At 48.4% G+C, this 18,703-nt stretch overlaps 1 protein-coding gene across 2 annotated transcripts in view; it reads right to left on the bottom strand.

Annotated features, from left to right (window-relative positions):
- Nucleotides 1–18,703, bottom strand: part of INPPL1 (inositol polyphosphate phosphatase like 1) — a 255,019-nt gene that overhangs the window by 64,425 nt on the left and 171,891 nt on the right. The window contains exons 7-12 of one of the 2 annotated variants that reach the window (XM_030199978.1): nt 15,435–15,524; nt 14,629–14,727; nt 12,070–12,220; nt 10,342–10,448; nt 9,167–9,269; nt 6,011–6,207 (exon numbers count right to left, since the gene is read on the bottom strand). In XM_030199978.1, coding sequence (XP_030055838.1) covers nt 6,011–6,207; nt 9,167–9,269; nt 10,342–10,448; nt 12,070–12,220; nt 14,629–14,727; nt 15,435–15,524 — 747 coding nt within the window. The remainder of the gene's footprint in view (nt 1–6,010; nt 6,208–9,166; nt 9,270–10,341; nt 10,449–12,069; nt 12,221–14,628; nt 14,728–15,434; nt 15,525–18,703) is intronic. The other variant, XM_030199979.1, reaches the window with a different exon arrangement.

Below are 18,703 nucleotides of genomic sequence, written 5' to 3'. Positions count from 1 at the left end.
CGTTGTGTAATTGAAAATGGGTATAAGATACTGTACTGGTGGTACTACACGCCGGACAAACTCCAGAGAATTTATACACACATGTCTGCAGACTGTTGGAGAGGTTGTGGGATAAGAGGGACGTTTATGCATATTTGGTGGGAATGTCCAAAGGTCAAGGTGTATTGGGCACAGGTGCTGGAGATGATTCATACAATGGTTAAGGTGACATACCCTAGTCAGGCAGGATATTGCTCATTACACCTTCGGCCCCCGAAAGTTAGGATACACTGGCATAAATTAGCGATCCAGTGTTTTGTAGCAGCTAAAATTATGCTAGCGAAGGCCTGGAAGCAGGTTGAACTACCTGGCATGCAGCTGGTGGCACGTAAATTAGATTATATATACCAGATGTCCAAGTTGACGGCAATTAGAAAAGGCCATGTTAATTTGTTTCAGAAGATATGGCTCCCATACGAACAGAAAAGAGAAGTGCTTTTGTCACCACCATAGTGCGGGAGGGATGGGGGGTGGGGGGAGGTTGCTTTATCTGTAACTGTTTTGAATTGTATGAGAAACCCTATGTATGAGACTTGGCAAATGTTGCTGTTTTTTTTTCTCTGTTTGTTGAAATTGAAAAAGCAATAAAAATATTTCAGAAAATGCACCGTTGTGGATTTTAGGCCCCACTTAACGTTCTCCCCGAGGAAGCCTGTGGTGAAACGTGACTCACATCAGAGCATTCACTGAAGCCTTTAGCACTCTGCTCGATGTATTTTGGGAATCCCAGACTGCTGCTTCAGTTAAATATGAGCCATCGCTGCATGCATAAACTATAAATGTTAAAATGCTCGGATCTTGAAAAGACAAGATTTTGCTTTCTGTGCAAGAATGATATTAAATGAAATCTTTTGTTGTGGCTGGCAATAGAGAATGGACCACAAAACTGTCATATGCATGAGTATATATTTTTTTTCCTTGGTTTGATTTCGTCCTCTTCAAGCTTCAAACACTGGGTGCATGTTTTGGTGATTACACTGCTAGGCACATGTGAGTCCGGGACCCAAATAAATAAAAAAAATAAAAAAAGCAGACTATTGAAATGTTTGAAATGAAGCGTTACAGGAAAATAAGTTTGAGGGATATTGTGAGCAACTGAGATATTCAAGAGAATTTGAACCAGGGGCGTAGCCAGACTTCGGCGGGAGGGGGGTCCACAGCCCGAGGTGAGGGGGCACATTTTAGCTCCACCCCCCCCAACTTTGACCCCCCCCCCCCGCCACCGACCCTCTCGACTCTCCCTCCGCCAACCCTCCCCCGCCGTCGCCTACCTCTGCTGGCGGGGGACCCCAACCTCCGCCGGCCGAGGTCCTCTTCTTCCGGTGAAAGGCTTCATTCTGTTTCTGAGTCTGACATCCTGCACGTTGTATGTGCAGGACGTCAGACTCACAGAAACAGAACGAAGCCTTGCGCCGGAAGAAGAGGACCTCGCTGGCTGATCTGCAAGGCTTCGTTCTGTTTCTGTGAGTCTGACGTCCATTGCTGGCTGATCTGCAAGGCTTCGTTCTGTCCGTTGCTGGCTGATCTGCAAGGCTTTGTTCTGTTTCTGTGAGTCTGACGTCCTGCACACACAACGTGCAGGACGTCAGACTCAGAAACAGAATGAAGCCTTGTGCTGGAAGAAGAGGACGTCGGCTGGTGGGGTTTGGGGTCCCCCGGCAGCGACAGTGGGTTGGCGGCGGGAGGGGGGGGTCAAGAGGGTCGTCAGCAGGGGGGTCCAGGGCCAAATCCACTGGGGCCCAGGCTCCCGTGGCCCCACGTAGCTACTCCACTGATTTGAACAGGAAAGTAACACTTGTGGGCAAGATCAAAGCTTCAAAACTGGCAATGTTTGGATAGTTTCATAAAAACAGTGATGCTTGGAAGAGGTGAAGGAGTGAAGAAAAGGGGAAGATAAAAAAAAGGTCTGGATGATATTTGGAAGTGAACTGGACTGGACATCCAAAAGGCAGTACACAAGGCTCAGGAATGGAACTTGGATAAGAAGGACGATTCCCATTATTGGCTCCAACAGTCCATAAGTACTACGGAGTACAATGGCAAGGCCACATACACATATATAAAATTTGAATTTAATTAATACAATAAATTCTTTGGACATTGTTTCTGTTTGATCTGGCACATACACAGTGTTCCTGCTAGAGACGCATCACATGTGGAAACACAGCCCTGCACCCTTAAGAGACTCTCCAGTATCACTCGCCCCTCCCCCTCCCCTCCCCTCCCCACTTAAAGTGCAATTCTATGACTTGGCGCTCACGGTTAGTGCCCCTTTACATAAGTGTTGCCATACTGGGCCGGACCGAAGGTTCATCAAGCCCAGTATCCTGTTTCTAACAGTAGCTAATCCTGGTCACAAGTACCTGGCAACATCCCAAAAAAGTACAATACATTTTATGCTGCTTATTCCAGAAATAAGCAGTGGATTTTCCAAAGTCTATTTTAATAATGGCTTATAAACTTTTCTTTTAGGAAGCTAGCCAAACCTTTTTCAAACCCTGCTAAGCTAACTGCTCCACATACTCTTTTTTTTTTTTTTTTTTGTCTTGTTGTTACATTTGTACCCTGCGCTTTCCCACTGATGGCAGGCTCAATGCGGCTTACATATTATATACAGGTACTTATTTGTACCTGGGGCAATGGAGGGTTAAGTGACTTGTCCAGAGTCACAAGGAGCTGCCTGTGCCTGAAGTGGGAATCGAACTCAGTTCCTCAGTACCAAAGTCCACCACCCTAACCACTAGGCCACTCCTCCACTCCTCTGGCAACAAATTCCAGAGTTTAATTACACGATGAATGAAGAAATATTTTCTCCGATTCTTTTAAAATTTACTACTTTTTTAGCTTCATTGAATGCCCCCTAGTCCTAGTATTTTTGGAAAGAGTAAACAAACGATTCATGTCTACCCGTTCCACTCCACTCATTATTTTATAGACCTCTATCATATCTCCCCTCAGCTGTCTTTTCTCCAAGCTGAAGAGCCCTAGCCGCCTCAGCCTTTCCTCACAGGGAAATCTTCCCATCCCTTTTATCATTTTCAACACCCTTCTCTGTACCTTTTCTAATTCCACTGTATCTTTTTTGAGATGCGGTGACCAGAACTGCACACGATATTCAAGGTGCGGTTGCACCATGGAGCGATACAAACGCATTATAACACGTAAAGGCAGAATAAAATAGCACTTACAGACACAAGAGCCCTAAGTGCTTTTTATAAGGGTTTCTGTAAGTTCTATAATGCGCAATGGCAAGCAACTGCAGGTGGCAGAGCATGGGTAGGACATGGGCTTGGTTCCTAGTTACACGCATAAGTTACAGAATACTATACACTACAAGCACTCTTGCTGCATCTGGATGCCCACAATTAGGCTGGGTCTGTGGCTGCCTAAATCTAAGAAACGCCAAAACTAGGTTACATTAGTATTCTTTAACGGTATCTGAGCTCTCACCATGCAGCACCAAGGCAGATAACAGGCACAGAAGTGCCCTCTATGGTGCCCCATTGCTCTCTTGGGATATCTGAGGGACCAGTCTACTAAAAATGCTGGCTCCTCCTACATCCCAATGGCATGAATCTGTAACTTTTGTACTTATTTGGGGGGGTGGGTTCTTTGGGGGGGGGGGGGGGGGAAATGGACCAAAAAAACAAAATGTCCAAAGGACAAAACCTTGTTTGAAACAGTATTTTCGAAAAAAAAAAAAAAATAGACGTTTTTCTTTTTTGAAAATGACCTTCTTTCCTATTCGGATTCCACGTTTTGTGCAAAACATCCAGTTGAACTTAAGGCGTCATATCGAAAATGCACCTCAGTGTCTTTTGTAAAATACATGTTAGGATAATAGCAAATATGTATCTTCCAGCACAAAAACAGTGCCATCACTTGGCGTCTTCCATATACAGATGCTGCTAACTACATATGGAAGAGTCCATTTTCCACTTCTTCATCTGTGTCAGTAACTACATATATAGGGCTCCATTTTGGATAATTATATATTTAAGTGCTGTCACTTAAGGAGCAAAACTCCACAAAGTGAAATTTTAACAATGTCAAAAAACCCCAGGGAATATTTTGTTAAATATTCAAGTATTTCCCATCATAAACTGGGGAAAAAAATACCATTTTTTGAACCATTCCACGCACCCTTAAAATTTCCATGTCCTGGTGCATCTACATATACAAATACCAGTTTTATGAAATTGCCATTTACACGTGGACGAAATATATGCGTTGCTTCCAGGCATGACTCCACATCTGAGATAGCCTTCACTTGACCTCAAATATACAGTAATCAATACCATAACTGGTGGTCAATGCCACAAGAGGGTTCAAATGAGCACCAAGGGGTGCAGTTATAAACTTGGGTAACCATTAAGATGTGTCATTTTACCACTAACACAGGCTATTTTAGCACAGGTCCCATTTTATGCAATGAGACCTAGTTACTAAGAACAGTAGCCCATGTTGATACATTCCCTACATAATTAAAGAAAAAAGAAATCTCTAGAAATCTAAATCACTGCTATTATGTAATAAAAGTGAGCCAAGTATAGGACAATCAAGCCATTGTGACATCACTGGTGAGGTTGGCTCTTATTGGTGGAATGAGGCATTATGACATCACAGTATCAGCTCTGGTTACCAGAGACTGAAACTCTTCACACTAAGGGGTGAATTTATCAATGTGTTATTTTACCACTAACTCGTGCTATTTTATCATAGGCCCCATTTTATGCAATGAGACCTAATCATTAATAACCCGAGTTAATAGTAAAATAACACACCAGGTTGATAATTTCACCCGCCCCTCCCCCCGAACAGTAAAAGCGATACCACACAATAGGAAATGTAATTTACAGAGTTTATCCTCCCAACACACACAGAAAGATTTCATTTCCAGAAACAAAATAAGCCAGGCCAAGAGGGGTACCCACAAACCCAACACCTTTCAACTGAGAGAAAAATAGCAGCCTACAGTGTTGAATGCAATAGAAAATTTCTCTACAGGTGATGATTTCTGAATTGAGCTTCAGCACAAGTGCGAAAGGAGTTCACAACCAGAAAAATCAGGACCTGAACATAGGGGCCATCTAGCTGGTTCTCCCACTAGACATACCCTGTTTCCCCGAAAGTAAGACATCCCCCAAAAATAAGACCTAGTAGAGGTTTTCCTGAATTGGTAGATATAAGGCCTCCCCCGAAAGTAAGACCTAGCAAATTTTTGTTTGAAAGCAGGGCCGCCAAGAGCCGGACAAGGCCGCCCCCCCACCCGAGGTCGCCGGGCCCCCCCTCCACCCACCCTCTGTTGCACCCGGAACTAACCTTAAACGCCTCCTTTCACCTTTGCAGCAAGCAGCAGCAGGGCAGACCTCTCCTTCCATGCCCCGCCCTCACGGACGTTACATCAGGTGAGGGCAGGACACGGAAGGAAGGAGTGGCCTGCCCTGCTGCTGCTTGCTGCAAAGGTGAAAGGAGGCGTTTAAGGTTCGTTCCAGGAGCGACGGAGGGCGGGCGGGCCAACCCCGATGTTTCCCCGAAAAATAAGACAGCCCCTGAAAATAAGACCTAGCGCATTTTTGGGGGCAAAAATTAATATCAGACAGTGTCTTATTTTCGGGGAAACACGGTAGTGAACAGCTGCAAACCAGCATCTCAACCAAAACCAAAGCCTGAAGACTCGCTCCTATTCTTAAAAATCTTAACTGAAGCCAGGAATCAAACCTGAGGCTTCTGGTTCTATGGTGCTGGTATTGCGCTGTCAGGCCCACATGCTTCACTAGAGTTTAAGACCCTTAACCAATTAGTTTTGCTTCTGAACTGACTAATCCTAATCCCCAGTACCAGTCACACCTCCTCAAACCGTTCTGCCCCAGATGCAGAGCACACTGGTCCATCCACCTCAACCCCACCTCCCAGCCTAAATATTCAACATAAACACCTCTACTTCCATCTCCCCAACCCGTTTTCCTACCGGTCTGTATTCAATCTCCGTGCAGTCTTTGAGCACCCCTCGAAGGAAGTCAATCCACTCCTTGTCCCCCATCGAATTCTCTTGCGTCCCAAACACATAGATGTCATGGGGTATCGTTACCGACATCTCATCCAGAGTTTTGCCTAGGCCCTTAGACCCAAGCCAGGAAGTGATGTTCTTCTGAGGAGGAACGCTTCCTGTACCAGAGGAAAGAGATGATACTAGGTCATTGTACATACAAGGTTGTTATAATTTCTCACTACTATGTGCCTGCCGTAGGGAGTACTGGACCGATGGGCTGTCACATCGCCCATAAGTACAAAATAGGCTGTGAAGCATTTGGCATGAGCTAAGGTTTAGTCAGTGGCATTCTGTGGTTCACTGCCACCCGGGGCAGATCGCTGCTGCGCGCACCCCCCCCACCCCCGGCTGCAGGGCAACACAGCGCACCCCCCCCCCCCCCACCTACCAGCTCCATCCACCCAGCGCCTCGTGCGACTCTGCACTGCTGTAAAAGAAGAACATTTCCTCGTCGCCCCTTCCCTCACTGTGTCCTGCCCTCTGATGTAACATCCTATTTCCTCGAGGGCGGGACAGAGAGTGAGGGAAGGGCCGACGAGGCGATTTTCTTCTCTTACAGCAGCACAGACGCAAGGCGCCGCACTACACAGCTGCCGGGTGGATGGAGCTGGTAGGGACTTGCCAGCAAAGCACCCCCCCCCCACCCGTTGACAGCCGGGGTGAACCACCCCCACTGCCCCGCCCTTGGTACGCCACTGGGTTTAGTAAAAGGGCTCCTGTTAGCTACACACTTCACTGAACTGTGTAAATATTAGAGCACAGCTGAAAGACCCCGTAGGACATGAGTCTGAAGCATCAATTTGCTATCAATGACTTTGTACAATTGTGGCAGATTACCTTGAGCTCCAATAAAAGATGTTTATTTGTGTAAAATCAACTTTTACCCTTTAATTTTCCACCTTGCCGTTTCTCCTGATAACTCTGCATCAGTTTTTTGCACAAATAAAATAACCTGGACAAACCATGAGAGGGGGGTGAATGCGGAAAAGAGCGGCCTAAATCTGGGTCGACACCTCAGACCACGGCAACAGCAGGCCTAACACTTATCTGCATAAATTCTGCAAAATATTCAGGGAAATAATACCCAGGTGTTACCCCCTCACCGGCTTTTGGAATATTTGGAGCTTCGAAGTACTTCCTCAGCTTCATGTCCCTATGTTTCAGGAATTTTCATCTATTTTGCATCCCCTCATTTTAGTCTAGTCATTGTAGCAACATCCCTCAGCCACAAACCAGGGCCCCTTCCTGAATCCTGCAATCGCAGGCCCTAACCTAGCCACTAGGTGTCGCTCTTTAAGAATGACTGGGACTCTCTCCTCTCCATGGGCTGCGAACGCTACCTCTGGGGTAGGACGCCAGAATGGCTGGGGAGCAGCAGACCCAAGCCAGAATGATTCCCAGCCCAGGTCTCAACATCACTGCCACTGACCCACCAGGACAGTCCCTGTGCCTCAGTTCTAATCCCAGCTTTGTCACCAACTTTCTTACTGACCTAGAATAAGCCATCTTATTTCCTCTGTGCCTCAGTTCTAATCCCAGCCCTGCCAGTAAGTCCTCATGTGACCTTTTACCTCCCCCTATGCCTCAGTTCTAATCCTAGCTCTGCCACTGAGCCCGTGTGACCCTGTAAGCAGGGGCGTAGCCAGACTTGCGTGAGAGGGGGGTCCACAGCTCGAGGGGAGGGGGCACATTTTAGCCCCCCCCTGCCGCCGCCCCCCTCCCGCCGCCATTGTCGCCCCCCCCCCCCCATCTCTGCCGACCCCCCTCCCCCGCCTACCTTCCGTTTTGCTGGCGGGGGACCCCACTCCCCGCCAGCCGACGTCCTCTCCCGTAGAACGCAGCGGCACTGTCTGGCAGAGAAAGTCTTCTTCCTTGCATGCTGACGTCCTGCACGTTGTACGTGCAGGACGTCAGACTCAGAGAACAGAACTGTTCTCTGAGGACGTCAGCATGCAAGGAAGAAGACTTTTCTCTGCCAGTGCCGCTGCGTTCTACGGGAGAGGACGTCGGCTGGCGGGGAGTGGGGTCCCCCGCCAGCAAAATGGAAGGTAGGCGGCGGCGGGTTCGCCGGGAGGGGGGGTCCCCACTGAAATGTACGGGGGCCCAGGCCCCCTCAGGCCCCACACGTAGCTACGCCACTGCCTGTAAGTCCTTTTACTTCTCTGTGCCTCAGTTTAATCTCAGCTCTGTTACTCTCCACGTGACCTGGCATGAGCCACTTTACCTCCCTGTTCTTTAGTTCTAATCCCAGCCCTGCCACTGAGTTCCCACGTGACCCTGGAGTGAGTCACTTTACCTCCCTGGGCCTCGGTTCTAATCCCCACTCGGTTCCTGAGCGCTGAAATGTGCTGGCTCATCTTACAAACCAGAGGTGGCTGCACAGATGTTTCTGAAAAGTTTAAAGTTTTGATAGTGGGGTCCAGTTTCAAATAAGCTACATAAATGCAATCTGTTACCATAAAATGTTTCATTTGCTCAAGGTTATTCTCACAAAACCATTCTAAAATACCGTTCAGTGTTTCTTTGTAACGTTCCCTGGAGTAAGAGAGTGAAAGCGTGACTGTCGGCCACCTGGCAGCAAAACGCAACATTCAATGGTAGTACCAGCCATTGCCAGCCTGAGAAGGAAACAGGGCTGGAGAAACAGACTTCCTCTTTGGCACCTACTAACTGTGTGTGTAATAATCTAATTAGATCCTTAAAAAGAAGCGAGGGGGGTCTGTAAATGATCTAAGCACAGGGCAACTCCTAGGGCAGTCTAGAACCAAGCCAACTCTCTCTCCTGAGGACAATCCAAAACCATGGCACCTCCCCCACAGAATCCATGAACTAGGAAGCACAGCACCTCCAAGGCAGTCTAGAACCCTCCTGGAGCAGTCTAGGCACTATCTCCCAGGGCAGACACCCCTGTGCAATCTAGAACTATATCCCTGCCCCCACACTCCAACCCCTCTAGAACTAGGGGCCCGGCACAGAGGGTCTTCAGGTGGTGCTGCCTGCCCCTACTCCCACCCCTTTAGGACTAACAGCCCAGCATAGAGGGTCTTCCAGCGGCGTTTACTGCTCTTCACTCACCCATGTTCCAGGTGCCAATAAACACAGAGATCATATCCGGCTCGTCCTGCTTGGAATGTTTGTTTTTCATGAGCTGCAGCAGCTGACAGAAGGCTTCCCGTTTCTGTGGACGGAGGAGAGGGGAAGGGAACACAAGAAGTGATTAAAATCAAAGTGCACGCCCTGGAGATCTGCAGTCAGCACGCTGTATTACAGTATCTCCTTGGCCAAACTGGGACACGCAAAGGGGCCCCCCCGAGAAAGAGCCCATTTAAAAAAATACACTGTGGTGTGCTCTGCTGTTCAAAGCGCCAGTAGAAGGCGGCGTGTGGGACCGCATGACGATCACCTGCTGTCATCCGCAGTCACACAGAAGCAACCTCTTCCTCCCCCTTCCCCCTACGTTACGGTAAATGAGAAACCACAGCGGTACAGGGGAGGGACACTCAGGCATGCAGGGGCTGGGATCTGGACCCCTTCCCCTTTCCACCAACAGGCGAGAACCACAAACAGGAAACTTTTAACATTTTTGTACCTTCTTTCGCGCACGGCCCTGAATGTGCTCAAGGCATGGAAAAAAGAAATCTTAACCAAATACATTGCATATAGCAAACAAACAGGAGTCATACATTCAAAAACCAATATATCAGATTAAGTTAAAAAAAGCAGAGTGGCCACTTTCAGCTGCCCCAGGCTAGGGACAGAGACAGTGTGTAAGAAAAGAGACATCTCCGAGACAACAGTGCTGTCACATGGTGTGAGTACAAAGAATGACAAAAAAAAACCCCATCACAACCCGCCAAGGGGTGAATCACTTGCCGACAGCAAGCACCGAGACACACAGTCTCTGAAACCTACTGGTGACATCGATGCTTCATGGACACTCCCAAAAAAATGATACCCAGGAGATCCAGCTGGGAAAGAGACCTGCTAGGCTGGATGTTAGATCCTGAAATAACTGCACCACATGGGAGCCAGTTAAATGAGGGGCAAACCCCTTCCCCACCTGCTGCACCCAATAGGCAGACACCCTAGAGATAAAGCCACTTAACAAGCAGAATATCTTTAAGAAACACAATGGCCGTCCCATGCAGGCACTGCGATGAGACAGAGCGCTGGAGCACCTGCTCCTGGTGAGGCGATATTAAAATTACATGGCATTCAGGAACACATGCAAGATTTCTGCAGGCACTTGCCCGAGCACTAACAAAGATGAAGTCCTTCCGCTGAGACTTGTCCTTCTCCTTCTCGAACACGATTCCCAGCTTGTTCTGCACCCGCTGCGACTTGATGAGTTGGCGGACTGAGGAGGGAGAGAAATCACCGTAAGCTTAACATCCGCATCATTCACCTTCCAGCTCCTCCTCCCAAACAGAGATGCCAAGTTACCCAGCTCCAACAGGGAGACGCTTCAGCCAGTCCTCGTTTTCTATTTACCTCTCAAAGCAGTGTGGGATTTGTACTCCCCGATTCTGTCCACTGAAATCGGTGCCGCGGGTTCCATATTACATCAGAATACGGCTGTCAGAAATCCAGGACTGGCATAAAACTTTGCTCCAGGAACTGGATAACTTGGTAGCTCTGTCCACAGACTGGCCTTCTATTTTACGTGTTAATGAACTGTGGGTCTGATATTCAACCTGTGTAGGTCAGCAATTTTTGCAGTGGGCAGAGTTTTCTGCCCGGCAGAATTTGACCCAGATAGTCAATGCCGGACCTAATCCAGGCATCCGGTACCAAATATCCACGTCTTGCCCAGCTGAGGAAAATTATTCAGATGCCAGCTGACATTGAGATCAGCACCCAGATAAAGTTAGAATAGCCTTTTCACTGTCCTAATTTTATCCGGGCACTTACCTGGTTAGAAGACTGAAAATTGCCCCTAAATGGGTAAATCTCACTTCTGCCCAGACTTCACCCCCAGATTGCCCCGGCGCTGACCGGATAGTGCCCCTGAAAATCCAGGGAGACCGTTGTGGCACTGGTTATATGCTGCTGAAAATCCAGGAATATCAGACAGAGCGATTTGACCAAGCATGTTAAATATCGGACCTTGTAAATTTAAGTGATTATTTTCTAGCTAAAGACTATTTAAACAAAAAAATTAGTGTTTATCAGTTTTCCTGAATCAAATGCATACAGAGGTGGACTCATCTGTATCGAAAAGGTATAAAAACAAGAGTGAAGGATCCAGGGCAGAAAAGGGGATGGGTGAGAGAGTATTCGGAGAAGTGCTGTTTTCCCAATGTTTGATCCAGCAAACACTTATTTTATTTGCAGAACAAAAAGCACAAGTGGACCTCCAGGAACTTGTGCTTTTTGTTCTGCTCTAGGCTTTTTTTTTTTTTTCTGGTGTACTCGGAACCCTCTCTTTTAAACCAGGGTTATTTTATCTGTGTTTTTATCAGGTAAAACCTAGAATCAGAAGCTATACTTCGGTCCTGAAATTACAACAAGCCTATAACGTAAAAGACTGAGGCACAGAGGGGAGGAGAGGCCTAACCTATGGGAGCAGGATACAGACTAATGACTTATGGGACCAGGATATGGAGAAGAGACCTGTAACCTATGGAAGTACAGTACAGAGAGCAGCGGATGAAGAGAAGCTTATAACTTAAGGGACCAGGATACAGAGAAAGAAGAGAGGCTTATAAACTATTAAAACATAATAAAGAAGGAAGAAGAGGCCTACAACCTATGGGTGCAAGATACAGATAGAGGGAGTAATGACTTATGGGACCAGGATATAGAGAAGAAGAGAGGACCATAAACAGGCCTCAGATACAGAGAGAGAGAAGAGACCTTTAAACAAAAGGCGTTGGGTACAGAGAGGTGAGGCCTATAGTATACAGAACTAAGATACAGGGAGGGGGGGGGGGGGGGAGGCCTGTAATTTAGGCTGAAGAGCAGTGATCAGTGCTTACTCTTGTCATGAGTGAAGGTGTTCCAGTCTTCCTGGGAGTCTCTCTGCTTCTTCATCACCACCAGCTTCCCGCCCTCCACATCCACGCTCAACGTGTATTTCTGCGATTTCCCAATCTTAGTCAGATCAGCCAGGTTCACATCCAACTTCACCTGCAGGAGGCGCAATGGGATACAGAGAGAATAGAAGCACCGATTAAAAGTCTGACGCTCCAGGTCCCTTCTACATACAGAAATCAGTCCTAGTGTAAAACTCCACTGAGGAAATGAATCTTCTTCCCAGCACAGTACTCGGCTTACCCTTGTACAGATCTGAGCATCAATACCGCAGACGAATCAGAGGGGGAAACTAAATTATCCCCCCTCCCCATAGTGGGGGACACCCAGCTGTTCACACCAGTGCAGCCTGTAGCTCTACAACTCTCAGCCATGATCAGGAAACACTTTCAAAAGGTGAGAGAAGCAATTACACCTCCTCAGGTTTACTGCCGCTGAGAGGAGAATGCTAAGGTTTCCGTGTGCCATCCACCAACCTCTCCTCCCAGGAACACTCTGTTCTCCCACCTGGAAGGTGGTCCAAGAGGTGAGCTAACAGAGCCACTGTCTCTTGAGTCATCCTGGGATATCAGACCACCAAGACCTCTGCTGTGGCTTCCTAATAGCTCTGATCCTCAGGTCTCCCATTCCCACCATCCTCAGGTATGAATTTTCCAAGATCAACACTCCAGGGTTCCCCATCTCTGAGGCCTATCAGAGGAACCTATCATTCTGGGAGGAGTATGTGTAGGTGGGGGGGGGGGGAGAGTGGTGTTTGCTAATCTAAGTGAATTAAAAATTTGCCAACTTTGTAGCAGCAGCAGCTTTGGCTCCACATCTGGAATTCATTCTTCATTAGGGCAAGAAGCTTACCTCATAGAGCCATAGGAGCCGGCTCCGTGGGGTGCTTGAGCACCCCCAATATTGAACAAACTCCTTGACCGTGTCTACGGAAGGGTAATTTCCATTGGGTTTGGCACCTCCAATCATTCTGAAAAGTTGGCTCCTACGCATAAAGTTGAGGAGACATGTCCTCAGATCTCTCCCCTACACCCCCACCCCAGAGGAAGTTCCCGCCTTAGAGGACTTGCACAGAAATGTCCTCAGCTCAGGAGCAGGCGAATCTATTCTTGACTTTGCTCAAGGGGTAAGGGTAAGTGGAATGCATTTAATACAACACCTTTCGGTGGTAAAACCAAGCAGTTCATATATTATATATTCAGGTACTTTCTCTGTCCCTAGTGGGCTCCCAATCTAAGTTTCTGTACCTGGGTCAATGGAGAGTTAAGTGACTTGCCCAGGGTCACAAGGAGCTGCATACAAAGCATGTATGAACTTGTATTTCTACTTCTCTTAAATGTATATATCTCACAGGGCAAAACCAGGACTAGATTCACTAGTTCCCTATGACATGGAGCCAGGTGGTAACTTTACCTCTTAAGAACATAAGAAATGCACCGCTGGGACACACTGATGGTCTACTAGGATCAGAATCCTGTCTGATAATGGCCAGGCCAGGTCACCTGGAAGAATCCGCCAGATACCAGTAAGAAAGTCCGTTCCATATTGCTCACTCCCAAAAGTACAAAGCGGAGAGACCAGAGCCCAGCTGGCTCACAATAATATTCAGACCTTTCCTCCAGAACCTGGCCCAAAACTTGTTTCAACTCAGCTGTGAAACTAGGCTTGACCAGGGGCGTATCTGCTATGGGGCCACAGGGGCCTGGCCCCCGCAGATTTGCCCCTGGACCCCCTTACCAATGACACTCTCAACCCCCCTCCTCCTGCCGTCACTCCGCTGTTGCACCTCACCTCCCTTTGCTGGCGGGGGACCCCAACCCCCGCCAGCCGAAGTCTCCGTCCTTCCTTCCTTCCTTTGTTTGAGATTGGTGGTTTCTGACGTCCTGCACGCACGCACGTACAACGTGCAGCGTGCAGGACGTCAGAAACCACCAAACCCAAACGAAGGAAGGACGGAGACTTCAGCTGGCGGGGGTTGGGGTCCCCCGCCAGCAAAGGGAAGTGAGGCATGACGGCAGAGTGACAGAAGGAAGGACGGAGACTTCGGCTGGTGGGCCAGCCCCCGCCAGCAAAGGGAGGTGAGGCGCGACGGCGGGAGGAGGGGGGGTTCAAAGTAGTTGGAGCTGTCTTCCGCGAGAGGGGGGGTTTAAAGTAGTCGGGGCGGGGGGGCAGTGGTGGCGTCGTCGTCTTCGTCTTCAGCGGGGGGGGGGGGGGGGTCAGTGCCGCCGGGGGGGGGGGGCTAAAATGTGCCCCCTCTCCTCGGCTCTGGCCCCCCCTACCGTTGAACTTCAGATACGCCCCTGCCGCTTGACTGCATTCTGGAGCAAAAAATTCTGCAGCCTGGCTGTTCACCAACTGAAAAAATCAGTTTTAAAATGCGACCTGTTTCTGCTATTTAATAGTTTCATGAATGTCCTCTAGTCCTAACATCGTTTGATAAAGCTTATCTCAAACGGTGTGCCCTCAGCCTCCCCCTCCCCTTACCCCCAGGACAGAGAACCTACCTCAAAGGCTTGCACAGGGATATTCTTGGCCTTCCGTATTGATGGCTGTGAAGGTGCAGACTGGGCTGTGGTACTTATGTCACGAAGTGCTTTAAGGGCCTAGGAAGGACAGGAGAGAATGGTGTAATTCACTCACAAGGCACTGGGTAACACAGTACATGACTGACCATTTGCTGGAGACGTTAAAAGCCACATATACCATTCAAATAGGGAGTGAGAAGGACTGGACTCAGCGAGAGGCTGAAGTCTGAACCCGAGTCAGTTCCATAGCTCTGACCACCCTGCTGTACCCTGTATCCAGTTACTCCAAGGTGATTTTACACCAAGAAGATTAGGGCACGAAATCGGGTAATTTCACAAAAAAGTCAGTTGATGAACAAAGCATCGAACAGGACTGGTTTTTATGTGCTAGCGATAATATTTGGTGCGGGCCACCAGTGAAATATCTTCAAGCAAACGGTGCCCACCTCATCCCCATTTTCAAAAACCCTGAATCAGATACAGCATCTTCAGAAGAGGTGGAAGGAACGCAAGTACTAGGGTCAGACTCTTCTCAGCAAGAGAACAGGGGAGAGGAGAGGGAAGACAAGACACGGGTGGAGAGAGGAAAGGAACAAAGGTCAAGAGAGAAGGAAAGGAAATGCTACATCAAATGAGAAGATGGAATGACACATTATGGAAGACCGCAGTAGGTGAGGAAAAGATAGTAATGAGGGGAGACAAAGGAGAGGGAAGGGCGTGGCAGTGAGGGACAGAGGACAGTCTTGTCTGGCAAACTGGTTGTTTATTCCCCCCCCCCTACTCACCTTTTTCTCAATGCTGGACAAGAAGTCCTTCAGCACCGATAGCTTCAGAACCAAGTTCTCCAGCTCCTGCTCTCCTTGCTGGCTACTAGACTGGAAACAAATTAAAAATAGAAACCTTCAAAAACAGGAAATGAAATTCTGAATCTCAAACTAATGTCCGGTCACTTTTCTGGTGAGGCAGTGCATCTAGGGTAACTCAGGAGTCCCAGTGGGCAAAATCATTTTTTTTTTTTAGCAAACGCTCACTAATAATAAACACCCCAGAGGGCAGTGACGTCACCTCACGGGATGGCTGCCTAAGTGCGCGTCTCTTCACCCTGTGGCCCTAATTCATGGCAGCGCCGCAACATCTGCTAACAATCTGCTACAAGATCTCTGTATATTTGAGGCAGAATGACTATAGTTTTTCTTTCTCTCTCTTGCTTTAGGGTTTTTAAACTATATTTTTAATATTTTGTAAGTCCGTAGATACTGTTTCATGCTTCTTTCATTTGTAAGTTGCTTAGGACTCGTTTTAGGGATTCAGCGACTCAGCAAATCTTTTATTAGATTAGATCTTTCCAATTTTCCTATCTTAATGTGAAGCAACGAAAGACACAGTGCTCAGCCAAGATGGCAACTAACGACAAACAAATCCAGCTTAGATATTGATTCAGCTCCAGCAGCCAAGGAGAACTCACTGACAGAACTCCGTAGCTGGATTAAGGACATTAAAGTAGACCTTAAGGCTGTCTGAGAGGAACTGGCATCCCTGGGCGCAGATTGGAGAGGGGAGATGTCCGAGTTGGGCAATCGCCTTGAGGAAGCTGAATCAAGGCTGAAGAATAGGCCGATGTCGTGATAGGTCTTGATAAGACAGATGGGAGAGATGCATGCAGCAGTCGGGGGGACCTCTCAGACTGAGAGGAAGAGCCAGTTAAACCGGACAAGACTGATATTGTTAGGGCTCATCGCTCGCTGGGGAAACCGAAACCTAATGCTCCTAAGGAGACAACCGCTCGTTTTCAAAGCTACAGGCAGGAGGCGGCTATCCTGCGTAAGGCGAGGGGCAGCACTTCCATTGTGTGGGGCACTTATGAGATTTCAATCTTTCAAGACATCGCTGCTGCAACATTGCACAGAGAGAACTGCAGGTCCGCACTGCGTACTTGCATGACAAAGGCATAGAATATCCCTTTTGCTCTTCAGTTTGACAAAGATGGTTGCTCCTATCGTATTCATAATAAGGAAGAAACTGCCCAGTTCCTCCCGACGGGAAATCAGCTAAAACCTCCCCAAGAATGGCTGAAACAACACAAAATTACTGCTCTGCAGGATCCAGCTGCTAGACGTGGGTCATTCAGAGCATCAAGACAAGTGATACTACCACAGGAGTCCCCTGCAGCTGACACAAGACAAAATTATGTCTTAGCTGACAATTTTCTTTTTTTTACCGTAGCAGATGAATCCAGAAACTGATGGACTGTGTCCGTCTACCAGCAGGTGGAGACAGAGATCACCAAACAGTCTTATAGGCCCGGCCAGTTCCTCCCTCAGTCAGTATGTCTCGTACCAAAGCAGAAGATAGGATCATGAATCCCCTGGCAACCTTCCTCACAGAAATACCGCAAAATCTAAGGACATTTCAGGAAACCAAAACGTGTGCACTACCTAAAAGAGAGAGACCCGCAAAGGCAAACAGAGCAGTGATAAGGCAGGATCCTGGATTCATCTGCTGCACTAAAGGAAAGAAAATCATCAGGTAAGACATAATTTTACGTTCCTTAGCGTAGCAGCAGATGAATCCAGAAACTGATAGGATGTACGAAAGCAGTCCTAAAGAGGGAGGGAAGCCACATCTAGATGAAAAGCAAGAGAGGACTCCAGCACGCGCCCCCCTATAACAGGCGAGGGCTGCGAGCTGCACCTGCAGTGAATTATAGGCCAACCCTTCTGCAGACATTCCTGCAAAAAGGCCAATAACTGTGGCAAGGAGGCTGATAAGAGATCCCACACCCGGGAAGAACAGCATGCCTGAAAGGTGTGCCGTAGTTGTAGTCCGCTTCCATGCAGGCACCAAAGTCGCAATGACCAGATCTAAATAATCCTTCTTCCTAAGTCTAGACTTCTCAAGGTCCAAGCCATAAGACATCCTTCTGGTACAGGAGATTGGGAGCCTCGGGCAACCACAGCAAAGTGCCTGCCAGAAGGCAAATCAAATCCACGTACTACTGACATTAAGGCCAATGCGGAGCCACCAGCATGACCAGGCCCCAGTGAAAGACCCTATCAATGGCCAAGGGGAAAAGATGTAGAGCGTCCCTCGCAACAGCCAAGGCTGAACCAGCACATTCAGGCCCTAAGATTCTAACTCGATCCTGTGGCTGAAAAAACCGGAACACCTTCGCGTTGGCTTAGGTCACCATGAGATCCATTGCCGGAGTTACCCAATACCGCTTGATCAGGCGAAAGGCCTCTGCCGATACTTCCCATTCCGCCTGATCCAGAACATGTCGGCTGAGGAAATTTGACCTCATATTGAGATGGCCCACAATGTGCACCGTCAAGAGGCATGACAGGCGGCACTCCACCCACTGCAAGAGCGGATGAGCCTCTGCTAGCAAAGACAAACTCCATGTGCTGCCCTGCTGATTGATATAGGCCACCGCTGTCATGTTGCCTGACATGACTCGAATTGGGTTGCCCTCCAGTAAGGACTGGAAGGATCTCAGCGCACAAGCTATTGCCCAGAGCAGCAGGCGTTTGATCGGCCACTGGGCCTCCATCATGGTCCAAATGACCTGCGCATACCAGTGAAGACAATGAACACCCTAGCCCAACAGGCTGGCATCCATCACCACCATTACCCACTGGGAGGACACCAAGTGCACCCCCATTTCAAGCAGCCATCGGAGACGACCCTGGTAGTCCTGCAAAACCGGTGACCAGCAATTCAACAGAGCCTGCTGCATGTGTGCCCTTGCCCAAGGGACCACACCCAGTGTCACTGCCATGGACCCCAGAACCTGGGCATAACCCCAGGAGCAAGGACTCAACACAAGTGGAGGAGTGGCCTAGTGGTTAGGGTGGTGGACTCTGGTCCTGGGGAACTGAGTTCAATTCCCACTTCAGGCACAGGCAGCTCCTTGTGATTCTGGGCAAGCCACTTAACCCTCCATTGCCCCGTGTAAGCCGCATTGAGCTTGCCATCAGTGGGAAAGCACGGGGTACAAATGTAACAAAAATAAAAAAATAAAATTCAACGAACCTGGTCCAGCAGCCTGGCAAAC

The sequence above is a fragment of the Microcaecilia unicolor genome, chromosome 4, assembly GCF_901765095.1.
Source record: "Microcaecilia unicolor chromosome 4, aMicUni1.1, whole genome shotgun sequence".
In the NCBI taxonomy this organism is placed as follows: Eukaryota; Metazoa; Chordata; class Amphibia; order Gymnophiona; family Siphonopidae; genus Microcaecilia; species Microcaecilia unicolor.
This window is presented reverse-complemented; position numbering and strand designations above follow the sequence as displayed.